Below are 17,350 nucleotides of genomic sequence, written 5' to 3'. Positions count from 1 at the left end.
CTATAAGGTTTTATCATACATCGCAGGTCTTGAAAGAGACAGATGTTACTGTCAAAAAGATATTGTAACATACCAGATACAAATCAAACAAACCAGAGATGCCTAAAACTCACTCTCGTAAATTCTCTGTCTGTATTACTAGTCTGTATCTCTTCATGCTGATCTATAACTTTCATACGTGTCCATCTCTTAGCAATGTTCCATAACAAACACAAAAACAAAAGAAAATGAACTCACTGAGATAGTTTGAGTGAGAGGTCGGACTCGGAGGAGTGTGTCACGCAGTAGCCTAATAGTAAAAAAACATGGTTATACCTTATGTTTGATATTAGCCAGAGCTCATCCGGTGGGGGTTCTGTGTCCATTTTTGGACTCAGACACACACAGAGCTACTTGTCTTCCTGCACTCTAGTGTCATGGGTGACAACTAGTGAAGAGAGGGGAGAGTTGTGTGTTTACATTATCAACTTGGGGAATTGAGAAAACACAGTATGATTAAAATATAATTTAAACAATTTTTCTAAGCTTTAGGACTCAATACAAAGAGTGTTAAAAGTGCAGTTAACCTGCACTTCAGTCACCAACAATCTGAAGTAAAAAACCTGTCTTTTAATCCTCAGCAAGCCAAAATAAGTTTATTTACACGTGTCCAGATACTATGGAAAACAGACGTTAGGCCTAATGGGTTTTGTTGCCTGAATAGACATTTAAACAGGCTCAGTTTAAAGGGCCTCAGGGCTCTTTGTAATACGTGATTTTGATTGGTCACTCGCTGCATTATTCAGAAGTATTCACCGTCGACCGTGGCAACATTAGCCCGCTCATCCTGAACCAGTTATTTTCCTCGTGTCTCTCATATCACACAAAGAGCTCAGCTGACTCACACTTTATCGTTTCCTTCAAACGTAATAACTGGCGCCTTCTTAGTTGTCGACTGTAGTGAAAATCACCCTCAGAGGAAGTTGTTTTGGTACTCACTTTGTTGCAAGGCTATACATTCCGCTAAGAGAACCTTTAAGATAATATACAGGCAAAATAAACTCATATCAATATTTAATGGCCACTTATTTATTTATTTGTGGAGTAGCCCTGTAATGAGATAATGGGATAATGTAGGGGAGAGCAAGGAACAACCACAAGAGTGATAAAGAATTTTTTTTTTTTCAAAATGTAAAAATCTTTGGAAGATATCACTTAACATTTATTTGAAAATAAGTAAATATATATATTTTTATTTAAAATGAAACAAATCTGCTATTATTTTAATCTCCAATCTAGTAGGCAGTGTGAATAGTTATTAATTTGTAGCTAACTAGCAGAAGACACTAGACTAATAGGTTTAAATTACAATGCGTGACATTGGGGGGGGGGGGGGGGGGGGGGGGTTGTTGTGTTCAGCTCTGAATGTGTTTCTTCATTTACATGTTGCCCTATGGGGCATGTTGTCACATTTCACTACCGTTCTTTCAGGGTAAAGAAAGAGAAAAGTATACATTGTATTAATGAAACAAAACCACATATTTGTACCAGACATGTGATTGTTTTTTCTCTGGGGGGTACCTCCCTGAAATGAACTTTTGCAGGTTGGGATGTCTGCCTGCACTCCCCTACAGTCAGCCGGTCCTTATCACAAAACATACTTAACTGTTAACGGTTAGTCTACTGACACTAAAATTCAATTCAAATTCAATTTAGGACAAAGCAATTTACATTAATCTCTCTCTCATGTGTTTCACAGCACCGTTCAGTTTGGTTGTTGTCAATCTAGACTAGACTCAGATCTCCACACTTTCACTGGCTTTGCCACTAGCTTACACAGCCAAGGATGATCAGATGGATTGACAGATGAGCAGCACTTCTCTCTTGACCTTGCCTGCGGCTGAAAAATAGATGGACGGATGGATGAATGATTCATTGGTAGATAGATGTCTACCTCGTTCCTATGCTCTTTTTTGCCTAGCCATCTGATTATAATCTCAACTTCTGACTCTGTCCCTCCCACATAACACGTGTTGTCATCAGCCAACATCATAGAAACAATAAAATAGGAGCTGATTCCTATTCTTACAACACGTGCATCTTTTAGGCAGTTTGGATGGTCCTCTGCCAAAGAGTGAACAAAACAACTGTTATGAGAAGCAGAGCCAAATTGAGAATACATTAAAATCATAACAGTGTCAACTGACCCTCCCATCTGTAGCTCAGCACTAACTCACCAGTAATACAGACCACCCCATCTGCACACATTCATTCACAGGCTTACCGAGCACTCAACGTGCAGCGAGAGCACATGCACACGCTTCCCACTTCAGCTGCTCAGTGCAACACAACCATCTATGAGCACTGTGCAATTAAGCAAGGTATTAAATTCATTATATTACCAGGGGAGTATGAATAGACTGGTAAGTCCTGTATGACCAAAACTAATAAAAGCATGTGCGCTTTTTTCAATAAGGCAACAAATCTCTATGAATGACAGTAGCCCTGTCAAATGGAATTGTTTTCTAACAGTTAGAAAGATAACATTCATAATAAATATCGCAAGGATTTTCAGTATTCATTAAATAGATATCAACACGCTAACAGCTGTATCAATTTAACCACACACCTTTAATGTTAAATTAAAGGAGAACTCCGGTCAATTTTAACATTGAGCTCATTTTTGTGTAAATTTGGAGAGCTGTTAGTACAGAGAAAAACGACAAAAATCGGTGTTGCCTACACCGTGTTATCCTCTTTTTAAAATGTGCACCCTGTTGACTTAAATGGGGCAAGTTTTAAACCAGCTTTTAGCCTCTTAACATCCTTGATGTGTCATTACAAGTGCACAGCCATGTGAGTGATTTTAGTTTATTTAGTTTTATTTTAGTTTAGGGCAATTTATTTTAGAGTGAACGCGGTGAATCTGACTGCAGTAGATATGAAAGATATGAATAAAAGTGATGTTAATTCAGCCAGCGCACATACCTGTATTTACTTCCTGTTTTCGGTGGAAGTCCACAGTAGTTGTTGTCGTTGTTCTCTGTACTGACAGCACTCCAAATTTACACAAAATTGACCGGAGTTCTCCTTTAATAAGGCCATAGAGAATTTTGGAAGGTTATAAAGGACAAGCACAGGATTATGATCATCATTTGAAAGTTTAGTCTAAAAATAATGACATTTCTGTAATGCTGAAGCACCTTTGACCTTAAAACTATTAAAAGGAAATCATAAAAGACCAGAGTATGCGTTTATAGGCTATTTTACCACCATTAATGAGCTAAAAATGCATACATTCAATATATACTTTCTGACTCCATTGTCCTCTACACTTTAACTGACATGCAGTTGGTGGAGGTTTGGTCTTTTTCTCCACTCATAGCCAAGATTTTTATGTTTATCTTTCAACATAGTCTGGTCCAGCTAACAACAGGAATAACTATTTATACCATGTGTAATTACATAATTAAACTGGGTTAAACAAATCTACATTTATTTCTGAATGTTATGCTTAGTTGTCTGGTGTTTGTTCATACACTTCAAATGGATTAAGCAAAAATGTGAAGTGAGGCTGTGTGTGTATATGTGTGTGTCTGTGTTATTACTGTTGGAATGTAGAAATCTCATTTTTAAATCTTAGGCCTGGTTTCACAGAGAGGGCAAGTTGCTTTCAGTTCAGACAGTTCTAACATGCATTTTAGTCTGGGACTACTAGGCTTAAGCCTTGTCTGTGAAACAGGGTAAGGGTATTTAAATAAATGTCCAATCCTAACCAGTTTCTGATTGAGAGAATGAGTCAGAGGAACAGACGAGTGAGGATGATATCTGGCGTGAGAATGAATCATCATGCTAACAGTAACGTTAGCAGCTAGCAGACCTATCTCTCTGCAGACAATCTGGGCTCTCTGTCGAAAAAAACATGAATACATATGAATATTAAACCTGCTTCTACAACACTACTTATCAAAAAACAACACAATTAAACAATTTAAACAACATCCATACAAATCTATCTATCCGCTGTTTGAATTTGACCACCGACCTATTTTCCAGACTCGTATAGGCCTACCAGTCGTCCACACAAATGGTCAAACTTTCACGACATAGCTGCTATATGAGTTTGCTCAAAGTTATTTATATAGTCTCTCGTTTGCTTTGCTGCATTCAGATAAGAAGAACCGTTTTGAAAGAGTAAAATAAGCAACATAATCTGCGTCAACGTCATTATTTTACTTCAGTCGGTCAATTGTACACGTAACGTTACATGCAGACCAGCAGCCTCTATTTGTCAATCATCATTTCAATCTCCACACGATATATACAAGTAATGAACGCACACATTAGATAGTATAAAAACAAAAACCATACGACACGAGCATTATATTTCAGATAGAAACTATAGTGTAGAATATTTCACGTCGGTTTTGATAGCCTATTTCATTGGCGCACCAGGCATTATTATGCAATTGTTGGCCATTGGCGCCCCCAGGTGGAGAATTTGACAATATGCAAATAGCACGATTCCTCGTTTCTTTATTTCCATTATTTTTTTATACAGAATTATTTCCCTCGATTTCTGCTGCTGGAATCAAGATTGTGTCTGCAAACTTTTTGGATATCTTTATTGAGTTTTGCAAATGCAAAGACTCCTCTTCCTGACTCAAATAATGTCAGAATGAAAGTGAGATTGTTTACTGTTTTTTTCCGTTGGGTCAATGACCCCTTTGTGGATAAAGATATGGAGCAGGGATCCCCTGTAACATTTTATAACTAAGTCTTGCCCAGAATAATGTGTATAATAGGCCTACCATATTCATAAATCAAAGTTCAAAAGTTTGGGGTCAGTAATCTTTTTTTTCTCCCCAGACAGTTCTTTAAAGAATCATGAAATGAAATATTAAGCAGCATAATGTTTTTTTAAAGCACCAAATCAGCATATCTGAATGATTTCTGAAGGATCATGTGACACTGAGGACTTGAGTAATGGCTGCTGAAAATTCAGAAGCCTTGGTAGGTATTTGGGTTAGGCCCATTAAATACTATGCAGATATGCATGTCCTAGAACACACTAAACTCTTGACATCTAAAGTTTCAGAATTGCCATGTCATGACAGAGCCTTATGATAGACTGCCCTACTTAAAGTTTGCCAAACTAGAAACTGTGATCTGACACCATGATGACTTGACCAGTGTCCCTGAACCAACTGCTCTGTTTGGACAGCCTTCCAAAAAGACACAAAGTTCAATCATTCATACTAAATAAATGTACATTCCTAGAATGAAATGCAACCTCTGGCAACAAAAGTCACCTTGATCTGTTTGGATTATGTTCAGCTTAGAAACCGAAACTTTTACACTGCATGCACTAATTTCAACAAAATACTAGAATTTGACAATAATAGGTTATAGCATTTTTATTAAAACATTTTAAATACAAAAAGCAGGAGTACTCGCACAAGCCATGCCTATGCACCAGCACATAGTAGTATAATATTGTTAAATTGTGACATGCTGCAAAATATTGTTAAATATACTGAACATTTCAAACTTAAACCGCAGCATACTTTACTTCAAGTATTAAGTAATTCCAATATAAAGCAGTCTCCATTTACACTTTAGCAAGCCTATACTTTTGTAACGGTATTACTTAACACTGATTGCTGATTGACTATCATTCAAAACATTTCATGTGGTAATCCGCTGTGTTCTTGTGCAAGAGATGAGAACATACAGGCAAGAAAGTACAATCACACAGAGTTATGGTTTTAACCTTGTTCAATAACCCTCGGACCAAAAATATAACATTGAACTCAAGTTCTAATCTCTACACGGGGGCCAGTAATCACTTGAAAAAATGTTGTGACACCTGGAAAAAAAACGCATATCAACTCAATTACTTGGAAACACAATCCATAAAGCAAATTGTTCAGGTTCAGATTTCCCCACAGCAGTGTAAGCATACAGGTGTGTTTATGCATCTTACAAGAAGGGTTTGTTGTGTCATTAACCTGTTTCTTTAAATACCCGTCCCTCACCTTTCAGAGAACCTCCACACCTCAGTAAACAGAATTTCAGCAATGGCCAGCAGCATTATAAATAAAGACTCACGGTCAGAGGGAACTGAAGTATGTGAAAGTAACAAAGAGAATCTTTATGTTATTAGCAGTGACAAGTATGTCTCTTATTACGTTACACATGTATGGAACGTTTGCCATACTGTACAAACCATAAAATGGCCAACTTCTGATTCCATTTACAGGTAAAAAAATATTAAGCAGACCTCTTTATCAGGATTTTTACAGTAATGGGAATATAATTTGGTTGAACTTAAAGATGTACTTCATTAAAAGCTGCATCTATTAAAAGGCATGCTGTTAAAAAAAAAGAGAACTAAGTCAAATAAAGACTGCAAATGGTACTAACATAAAGCACTTAGAAAATGAAAGAATCTGAAAAACATTTGTCACTGCATTAGCAACTGAATTAAAACGTCATCATCTACTCACCCTCATGTCATTTCAAACCTGTATGACTTCATTTTCCATCTGCACAGCGTGAAAAAAAAAAATCATTTTGTAAGTCAATGTGTCCAAAATAACACCGACTGTCACTGGAGCATTTTTTAAATATCTCGTTTTTGTCAAACAGGTTTGGAATGACATGACGGTGAGTAACTAATGACAATTACATTTTTTGGGTGAACTATCTTCTCATTATTCAACATTTCTCAGTTGCAGAGCATTCTAATGTAAAAGTTTTATGGACCTATTTGGTTTGATATTCTCTTTCTTTCAAACTCATTTTTAAATGACATTTGTTTTACTTTCCTTTTCCATTCATTCAAAAGTTAAAAGCATTTAACATAAAAGCTCATTTTGGCACACTACACTCATTCTCACTATTTAAAGTCTCTCCTCAGTGCAAAATCTGCTAAACCTACATTAGTAAATTTCACTAGATATGAGATTTCCAGTCTTAATTTATGGTTTTGTTTTGCATTTTGACTGTTTAATCATGATAGCGGGTCTGTGGTGGGCTCAGCATAACTTTTTCTGTTTGGCTTCATTCCACATGTAACATTGGGAATCAACACCACTCACCTGAATGAGATATTGAGATTTCCCTTTAAGGCAGCTGCCATGTATATGTGAAAATAAAAATGAACATTGAATATGTAATACATTCCATTGGTATAGGTAACATTTTGCTGTGCTGATATTACAACGATAAGATTGTGCACAAGATATATAACAAAGCGTGTGGACGAAAGAGTCGGTCCGCTTTTACTGTCCGCCTATGACGTGTGGGTTAAACTGCACTATAATGATAGTGATATCATCCCTGTACATGCGAGCTAATTCCTCTGGCAAGCTTAAAGTCTTTGACAACCTCTCATGGTCCACCAATCCAAACTCATTACTCCCCACCGCGTGCCGAATCAGGTGTGTAGCTGCATTCTGGTCCTCGAAGGTGGAGGAGATGCGAGCCTTCCTTTCCTGCAACAATCCCTGCATCTGACCCAGGGTCACCTTAAAGCCACCAACACTGACTGGCTGCTGCTGGTGCACTCCAGTGAGATGTTCACCCACAATCCTCACCACCTCCTGCCTGTGTAGCGTTTCCCACAGCCCGTCCGAGCCCAGCACCAGGAAACGATCCTGTGGACGAAGGCGGTGTCGTGTCACCTCCGGTGCCGCCGTAAGGTAGGGTGGCGTGTGGTAGTTGGGTGGGATGAATTTGGCATGCTCATTCTCATGGAGCTGGTCCGGTCCGGACTCAAGAACACGGCGCTGCAGCTCGATGCTCCACTTGAATTTAACGTCTCCGAAAGCGCGGAACGGCATGAGTAACCCCAAGAGACGATCCTGCTTCACCACAGTCTTGGCCTCGGAAAGCGGGTGCTCGGACCGCACGCGCTGCACCTCGGATTCGTTCTGCGCGTTGTGGTCATTGGAGAGTGTCAAGGCAGAAAAAGAGCCATCGGGTTCTTGCACGCCCAGGACTGCACGGCCATCTCCAGTGTTGGCGATATGCATCTCATTACCATCGATGTGTGCAACGCATGCGGTAGCGCCTGAAAATGCCACACGAAGCATCCAGTAGTGCAAGAACGCATTTGGGTCGCCAACCTGTGCTTCGAGGGACATGTCATTGTCCAACCTTTTAAAGGCACTCACAAGAGCTTCGGCAACATCAGGTTGCTCCCCAGGAACGCTCAGGTCCAGAAGCTCCTGCCAGTACGTGCGCAAACTGGAAAAGTAGAGCCGTGAGGCTTCCTTGCTGAAGTAGTCGTTGGGATGCTTGTGCCACTGCAGAATTGGGTGAACAGGTCGTCCATTCTCCACCGCGTTCTCCAGCTCTATCAACGTCTCATGCGGCAGCAACGAAACAGCAATGTAGTAAAAGAGCCGCTCGCTGAGCGCCTGAGCACAAGCGCAGCCTGCGTGGCCATCGAATACTCCGTAAAGCATGCCGCGCGTCTGCAAGCACGTCGCTGCACTTCTCCTATCCTCAATGGGTGCGTTCGCCGGTAACTGGTTGCTGTCAAAGCCCATGACTGAACTAAGGTTCTTGCCATCAAACTCAGGAACTTTGAAGTTGTACTCATTTGCCTTTAGGATGCTGTTAACCTGAGGTGGGGTCAGGTAGTAGGTGTTCCTTGCAGGTGAGGTCCTGTATCCCCGTGACTGGTGCCGCCATCTTTGAACAAAACCATGTGGCTGAGTTGCATTGGTGCAGGGATGAGACGACAGCCTGCAGTTTTGGCATTTTATAGCTGGCACCAGGATTTGACCAAATCTCCTGCCATGGATGACCCTGAACACCTGGGAGGTAGCAGCCATGATGATTTGACCTTACCCTCAAAGAACCTGCAGGAAAACCACAGCACAATTACAAAAATTAAACAAAACTCAGATTTTACACTTGCCTGGATTTCAAGTCTCGATAGTCAGGATGCCATGATCATCAAGTTCTTTAGTCTTGATGTAAAAACAATTAAAATTACTGTAGTCGTCAGAAGATTATTCTCATTGAATAAGTCAAGGCTAAGGTCAAGGCATGGAAAATCCATTACGTTCAGGATGGGAGAGTGACCCAAGGCTATTTAAAGTCCCATGCTACATTCTTGGCATTGGACACATTGACTGTCCCACTGGCCTATTACTGGCCCCTGTAACATTTAGCCATTACATAAAGAGATAAGTGTTGCAAGAGATGTGAACAGATATGTACAGGCTGCACATCACTGAAAACACTAAAAGCACAAATAATGACTGTAACAATATTTAATAGACGAAATGCCGTGATGAGATTAACAACACGGATCATAGATCATTTACGGACTGGAGTAAGTATGTTTCAAGTTTTTTTGGACATATTTTATATACTCTAGCAGTGCTCTAAACATGAACCAGCAGAGTGTATGCGCACATATTTAATGACGACTTCTTCAGACTATTATGTGCAAATAAGAATACTGATACAGCAGTACGTCTGATCGTGAACGTGATGGCATGATGAATTCTGATACGCAGAAGTAGATACACAGATGTATACAGATACACCGAATATTCAAAGAACAATAGACAAAAAAGTAACTAGGCCTATGCCTTTTTTCTTTCTGTGTTAAACTGACGTGTGTCGTTTGTTCAGAGACTGTAGTGCTTGTAAATGTAATGAAAATATTATTTAACCTTTTAAATGTTCTTCCGCGTTTCTCCCTCGTTCTTGTGAGTTTGTTGTCATATAGGATTATATTTTTAAAATGCATCAAGGTGCCCTCAACTCATATTTTAATATTCACATGTCTGTATAATTAGTCAAATCAAGTCACCTTCATTTATACAGAGCTTTTTACAGTACAGATTGTTTCAAAGCAGCTTTACAGTGATAATAGGAAATTAATGACAATGATAGTTCTGTAAACAACAATAAAGAAAACGATTGTTTTGGCTTTACAGCAGCTCTTAAAGAAAGTCATTGTCTAGCTTAAGTTTTTAATTGATTTATTTCCGTTGTAAAAATCATTAGTCATCTTAGGGGCCGCTTACACAACACCGTTTTCAACTGAAAACTTTTAAATGCGCTCTGGCAGTTCATTTACACCACAATGGCATTTTGGTGGCCTGAGAATGCAAACTTTGAAGTAGGGCTAGGTTTCAAAGTGCACTTTTTTAAATGGGTTTTGAAAGCGATAGCGTTTCTTATCTCCGTGTAAACTTCAAAAACGTGAATCTATGAAAACGGCGAAGACATGCACATGCGTATTACGTGTCTGGTCTAAAGACATGCACATTTGAATGCATGGGTGCATAGTCTTTCTTTACAAAGTGACATTGCAAATTACTTGGCTGACATACAGCGTTTATAGTTGTTTCTGCGGATAGCCTACATGTGAACAGGAATAATTTTGATCTCCTTTCATCTGTACAGTGGAAAAACTTTTGTTGTTTCGACAGGGGCGTAATTTGTGGGGGGGTTAGGGGGGAGATAACCCCCCCAATATTTAAATCTATGCATTACAACCCCCTCAATATGTATACCATGATCACATGAAAAATATGCAGAACCCAAACTTCAACCCCCCCAATGTTCAAACCAAATCTACGCCCTTGTGTTTCGATGAGGCCTTCAGGGGATAGTCTAGTTGAAACTTCAGGGCTGCGTTGTGGTCGTGTCTAGGCGCAGGTCCATTATCTGATCTGGATACAGCACAGATCCGGCTGAGTACGGTCAACCTTATTGTGTTGCAGGTCTGTGTTTTATTGGTTGTTTTCTCCCTCTCAAAATATGGCACACCCTTTTGCAAGCACAGTACACATACAGTGCACAAAAGTTATCAGCAAAATGGACACAGAAGGTTAAAATAAAAGTTCCATAACCTACTCTAAAAACAGCACACGCGCTCTAAGGTTTCAACTTACATGCAGAACGAGCTAATACTACGAAGCAACTTACATGCACCATACCATATAATCAGTATATCCAACGTTACACCGATTTTAATTTACAATCTCCAGATAAATCGACATTTGAAAAAAGAAAAGGAAAAGGCTCAGTTGAGTAGGCTACTTCGCCCCGTCCACATCACCCAACAGAGACTACTCGCTACTAAGTTGCCATGTTTACATTTGAGCATGCGAACATAAATAGAAATAATCGCAGAGAAGCTTAATCTGATAAAATGTCCATGTATTTAAAGTGAAAAAATTTTCAGATAGCACAAGGTTTGTATTGTACTGCAAACCCCATATTTTACTGCGTGACTGTATCGTGAACAGATATCAAACGCTAATGCGTCTGAAATACGCTGTTTGGAAATCATAGCATACTATCATCGTACGAACTGCATGCGCAACTCATTACCACAAAACAAAAGATGAGTAATCTTACCTGAGGATATTAGTGGGTGACTGAGTTCGTGGTCTATGCTAGATTAGGCTACATTTGTTCATAATATGCACTGTTCACCCCGCCCGCATCCTGCGGGTCTAGTTCGCCTCCAGCCCACACCGCCCGGACAAGATGATTGGTTCACTTACGTAGATGATTCGTCATCAGAGGTGTAGCTAGCTGCGCTTAACCAAACCTTCCTTTTCCGGTAGATATTATAATTAAGACAAAAATAGGCTCTAACAAGATTTTTTTTTTCTAAATCTCACCTGCACCCAATTCTGGAGAAAATATCACTTGAGACCGAAGGTAGAGGGCTAGAGGCCTTTCAGTGCACGCAATGTCTAGGTTATTTGATTTTCAATCAGTCTTTGTTTGAAAGGAACAAATGGGAAAAGTGTTTGTTTATTCTAAGAAATTGTTGTGTTCAGGCATATCTTCTAAATAGAAAGTATAATGACCTTTATACTTGCAAAACCTGATTTTTAACCCACACCAAACAAGTAAATATATATGCTGGTGATTTGCCAATAAATTATGTTGCCTAGACCTGTAAATCACAAGGGTATTTTCTCAAAGTGAGCCACTTTTGGGTGACCACTCTTTTAAAAAAGTGATATTTGTATTGCCCTGTTATAGAAGCATTCTTATAATTTTAGTTGTCAGGAGACCCAATGAAGAAAAGGCCGCATCTGAAATCGCATACTTCCCATATAGTAGGCAAAACTTTTGAAGAACTTTTGAATGTTGAAGCAGATATTTTGAAGAATGTTTAGTTGACTTTCATAGTATTTTTTCCTACTATGGAAGTCAATGGGTGCTGTCAACTGTTTGATTATTTGCATTCTTCAAAATATCTTTTTGTATTCAGCAGAAGAAAGAAACTAATACAGGTTTGGAACAACATGAGGGTGAGAATATTATAACAACATTTAAATTTTTGGGCGCACTATGTATTTAATGAAGAGTTTTCTAAACTCCTAACAAAAGGAAATAAAACACCAATGCAATACACTATTTACACAAAAGCATCAATAAAAACAAAATCTACACAAAAATTATTTTGTGTAATAAATTAAAAAAGTGAATCAGGGGGGAAATTAAATTATTTACAGAGAATACACTTGTCTTACAATCCCTGAATTATAGTATTTTATGCAAATATGCTTAATAAGCCTACTGTATATACACATGAAAATCCTAACTGCTAAAATGCTTCTTTATCGGTGTGTGATATTGGATTGGAATACTAGATTCTGCTCTCCTTTTCAGGAGATGATTATTAGATGCACAAATACTTAAGTGTTTGTTAGAGTCTAATGACAGGTAAATCCAAGGTTAACCCAATCTGGGTATTCAGAAACTCCAGGAAGTATCAGAAAAAAACGGAAAAGCTGTTGGTGGGGAACTGAAGACATTATTTAAAAAAAAAGGGATTTGGATCATTTTAAATATTAGAAAATTGAGAATGGATTCTGTGAAAACAGTATCTGTGGAAGATCTTACGTGTGCTGTGAAATATTCAGTTTTCCTGTTATTCTGTAATAGTCAGTGTCTGTAAAGAATGTTTTCAGCAGTTCTAGAAAACCAAGAAAGTCCGGCAGTGTCCCGTCTGCAGGAATAGATCCTTGTAATCTGGTGTTGGAGAATTTATGTGTCCTTCACTGCAGAAAGTGCCTCAGGGTCTAAGTGATCTGCAGATCTGAGAATCTCATACTCTTCTGCTTGGAAGATGAACAGCCTGTGTGTGTGTATTGTGTGCGCAGAGATTCAAAAAATCATGCCAATCACAGATTCTGCCTCATTAATAAAGCTGTTTCTTACAAGGAAAGAAACAATTATTTTAATTTTTAGTTCCCCTTCATCCTTAATTAAAAAGTGTGCTTGTGCTATCTTTTTTTAAAATAAATGTAAATTCTGATATTGAGTAAATGCAAATGCATTTATAACATTTTTATTTGTGGCTCAGTGCTTGAAGTACATACCTACACCTCTTCGTGTTTAAAGGTCAAAACAACCTTTTAAACCATCTGAGGAACTCAATACTGCACTGAAGTTCTTGCAAGAGAAACTTTAACACACTAAAAAAAAAAAGAGTGCTAAAACATCTCAGGACATCATTTTCAACATAGACAGAAATGTGTAAATGCAGAGGTGATTTAGTTTAATTTTATTAATAATTTTATTTGTTTTTATATTCAGACTCAGTCTGAGCTCTCAGAGCGGCAGATTAAAGAGGAGCTAGATTAAGAATCTCCTTTAACATAATCAATTCATGCAAATATAGTTTATTTGAGGAGAGAATACAACGTGGAACTTTTATGCCACAATGGCAAGGTAAGCGAGACATCATGTCACTTTTGTGTTTTTGATTGTTAACTCAAACTCACTGCAGTTCTGACTATTGAACGTTATTCCAGAGCCCAGAGTTGATCCACAGCATGATCCACAGATGCTTTCTAGAGCTTTGATTAATGTGGCAGCTCAGGACAGGGACAGCAAAACCAACGACTCACAACCACAAGAGAAACACAAGGGCAATATATACACAGGCTGACAAGGCGGCATGGATAAATTGTCATGGGAACACAGGAGGGTAACCAAGGGAACTAGCAAGACACACCTGGGGAGACTAATCAACATGAAAAACTACAAACTACAAAACATGGCACAAGACAGGAAACTACAAAAGAGTCCACAAACACACAGGGAATACATGACAGATGCCATAGAAGAACCATTTTGGATTCCGGAAAAACACTTCTTAAAATAAACATTTTTACATAATCTAAAGTCTCTAAAGAACTGTTTTTCCAACTAAAGAGCGTTTTGTGCAATGGAAGGGTTCTTCAGGTTCAACAACTGATGTCACTAAAGCATCTTTATTTTTAAGAGTGTATTACAAAAGTCAATTACATATAGTGAATACAAAGTGACTACATAGACAGGGTCATCACTAAAACGCACAAGTGGGCCACCTTCTCCCCAGGCCCAATGAGTAGTACTATAGAGACCATAGTAACCCTGTTGTTTGTATATGTCATCAGTTCCTGTGACTCTGGACTGCAAATACACACCTGATTCTCTGATGATCTGACCAGTCTGAGACACAGCAAGATGCAGCAGCTGGCTCCTAATAATCCAGAGATATTTTACCCATATGCCTGTGTCCTGGCTCTAGAGACCTTTGACTCAGGAACACACTTGTTGGAGACTATTCATATTGGTTTAGTAACCATAGAATCAAACCAAAGGAAGGAAACAGCGTTCTTTTACACCAATGTCTGGTGTGTGTGGTATGAAGATGGTAAATATTTCTTACAATCTCCAGAGAAACTGGTTGCTGCAATCAATCTCAGTGTGTTTGTGTCTGATCTTGAGTCTTGAACTCATGAGTGAACTTATCACAGTCAAATGAATCTGATTCTTCTGCACTCTGAAGTCTTTCATTCTGACTGTATGTGACAGAACCAGAACGTCTTGCTCTTGTCAAGTGTCTTTACATATAATGTATCTATACAGGTGATTCCTTTTTCAGAACAGTTTCTTTCAAACAAATTGAGTCAGTTGGGCTACAAGAAAGTGTCTGTTGTTTGGAGTGAGTTTAGTTTGATCATGTCTGACCAACAGTTTCCACAGTGTCATTTGATATTCATGCTTTCTTACATGTAAGAATATGCATAAATGTGCAGTAAATTCTGTGTTATGACAATTAAAAAGTCACGCAAACTCCTGGAGCCACTTTACCAAGAGTTTCAAACATTGAACTTTTTCTCAAAGCACTGAAGCATCTGTTAAGATATCTTAGGCTGCCTGCCAATTCCTTGAGGTGTGTCTTTGTCATGCTAACTCAAAGCACAAATATTCTCGTGATTGACATGCATCTCATGAGGCTCCATAGCTCAGTGGTTAGAGCACTGGTCTTGTAAACCAGGGGTCGCGAGTTCGATCCTCGCTGGGGCCTGCTGGGAAAATTTTTCCAATGTGACCTGTTCTTAAAATTACCCTGAATTGATGTACTGCAGTGACTTGCACTGCATGAAAAGAAGTGTATCCAGACTAGTGATGTCTTGTATACACCACTCATTTATGGAAGTGTCCACAAGTACTCCTGACCGTTTAGATTAAATTCCACCCGGATACTTCCGTAATGATACCAATTCCGACGTATGTTGCTAAGGCATTCTACCATGCTACAGACATTTGTTGCCATGGCAAGTAATCCCCTCAAGGATTTTGTCAGGGGACATTTTCACACCTAAACCAGACAGCTATTGGGCCACAGACTTTCCTTAAAAGTAATTTCATTGCTCAACTTGAAATTTATCCCACCCAAAACCCTTACAGCAAAGTGACATCATTGGTTACATGTAAAATAAACCCCTCCCAAAATCCTTAAACTTAATGATATGGTTGGTTTTCTTTATCCCTCCCAAAACCCTTGCAGGTGAGTGATTTGATTGGTTGCAGGCCAGGTGGGCAGACAGACAAAATATAGTTTAACCAATAATTGTTTGTTTGTCTTCATTAGAGAAAATAGTAAATAGTATCTAAAACACAAAAACAGTCAGAAAACGTGGAATGATTTCAAGGGGTCACGAGTTGATTTGAAAAAATTTATAATTTGTAATTTGCAAGGTTAAAAATGTTGAGGAAATTGTGGACAGTCTGCCTGAATCGCCTGAACCGTGTACCTCTACTAAACACAAGAGCAAGACCCCTTCTGACCAATGTAGGAAACGTCGGAAATATCAAGAGGAATTCATAAAGTATGGATTCACTTGCTCTACTGTCAACGACGTGGACCATCCTCATTGTGTAATCTGTTCAGAAGTGCTTGCCCATGAAAGTACTGTATGAAGCCTGGAAAAAATGCAGAGGCATTTGGAGACAACACACCCTACTTGTGTTGAAAAACCTATAGACTTTTTTCGCAGAAAAGAGAAGGAATTACAGATTCAAAAACGTACACTCGCACAACAAACCCAAATTACTGCTAATGCTCTGAAGGCATCTTATGAGGTGGCATACCTGGTAGTCCAAAAAGCCACACACGATCGGGGAAAACTTGTTTAAGCCCACAGCTAAAATTGCAAGTGAGCTTTTGACTGTCCCATTGTCGAATGACACGATAGCTCGCCATATTCATGATATACAAAAGACATTAAGAGTCAATTGATTGCTAGGTTAAATGTAAAGAAATATGCGTTACAGGTCGACGAATCTGCTGATGTTTCTAATTCTTCTCAGTTGCTGGCATTCATCAGATACACATTTGATGGAAAACTGCTTGAGGAAATGCTCTTCTGCTCAGTGACTTGTATCGGCAGTGACATTTTCAACAAGCTGGACACCAGACTAAAAGAGATGCGACTTTCATGGGATAACTGTGTTGGTGTATGTACTGATGGTGCAGGTGCAATGGTAGTTAAAAACAAGGGACTCAAGGCAAAGGTTTTAGAAGTGGCTCCTCATGTTAAGTTTACGCACTGCATCATTCACCGTGAGTCTCTTGCTAGCAGAGCACTTGACAGTGAGCTTAACAGTGTTCTCAAAGGTGCAATCAAAATTGTGAATCACATTAAATCACGTCCAGTAAACATCCTTTGCAATGAGATGGGCTCGCAGCATGAAGCGAAAATTGAGAAAGATGAGAAAATTGATGCATTTGTGAAAAAGCTGCAAAGATGTTGAACAAGGTAATGTGGAGATGTTTCCTGAGCTGGATGAACATCTGGAGAAGAGTGGACTGAGTCCCGGCAACCTGAAAACACACATCACTGGTCATCTCCAGGGCTTTTGGAACAATTCCATTAGTATTTTCCAAAAGAGACGCAACCATTCACTGAATGACTGGATACGGCAACCATTCACTGAAACTAGGAGTAATCTCCCCACAAAACTGGAAGATGCTTTGCTGGAGCTGTCCAGTGATTGAACATTAAAAACTTTATTTTCCTGTTCCACACTGCCT

General features: G+C 39.0%; 1 protein-coding gene across 1 annotated transcript; it reads right to left on the bottom strand.

Moving 5' to 3' along the window:
- Nucleotides 1-5,381: 5,381 nt before the first annotated feature.
- pdp1 (pyruvate dehydrogenase phosphatase catalytic subunit 1) lies at nucleotides 5,382-11,542 on the bottom strand. Its single transcript, XM_081389210.1, has 2 exons — nucleotides 11,377-11,542; nucleotides 5,382-8,852 (listed from the first exon to the last, which is right to left on the bottom strand). Exon 2 carries the CDS (start codon nucleotides 8,823-8,825, stop codon nucleotides 7,266-7,268), a length of 1,560 nt encoding a protein of 519 aa, XP_081245336.1. The 5' UTR covers nucleotides 8,826-8,852; nucleotides 11,377-11,542; the 3' UTR covers nucleotides 5,382-7,265.
- Nucleotides 11,543-17,350: the final 5,808 nt, after the last annotated feature.

The sequence above is a fragment of the Scardinius erythrophthalmus genome (genome assembly GCF_964197995.2).
Source record: "Scardinius erythrophthalmus genome assembly, chromosome: 16".
In the NCBI taxonomy this organism is placed as follows: Eukaryota; Metazoa; Chordata; class Actinopteri; order Cypriniformes; family Leuciscidae; genus Scardinius; species Scardinius erythrophthalmus.
This window is presented reverse-complemented; position numbering and strand designations above follow the sequence as displayed.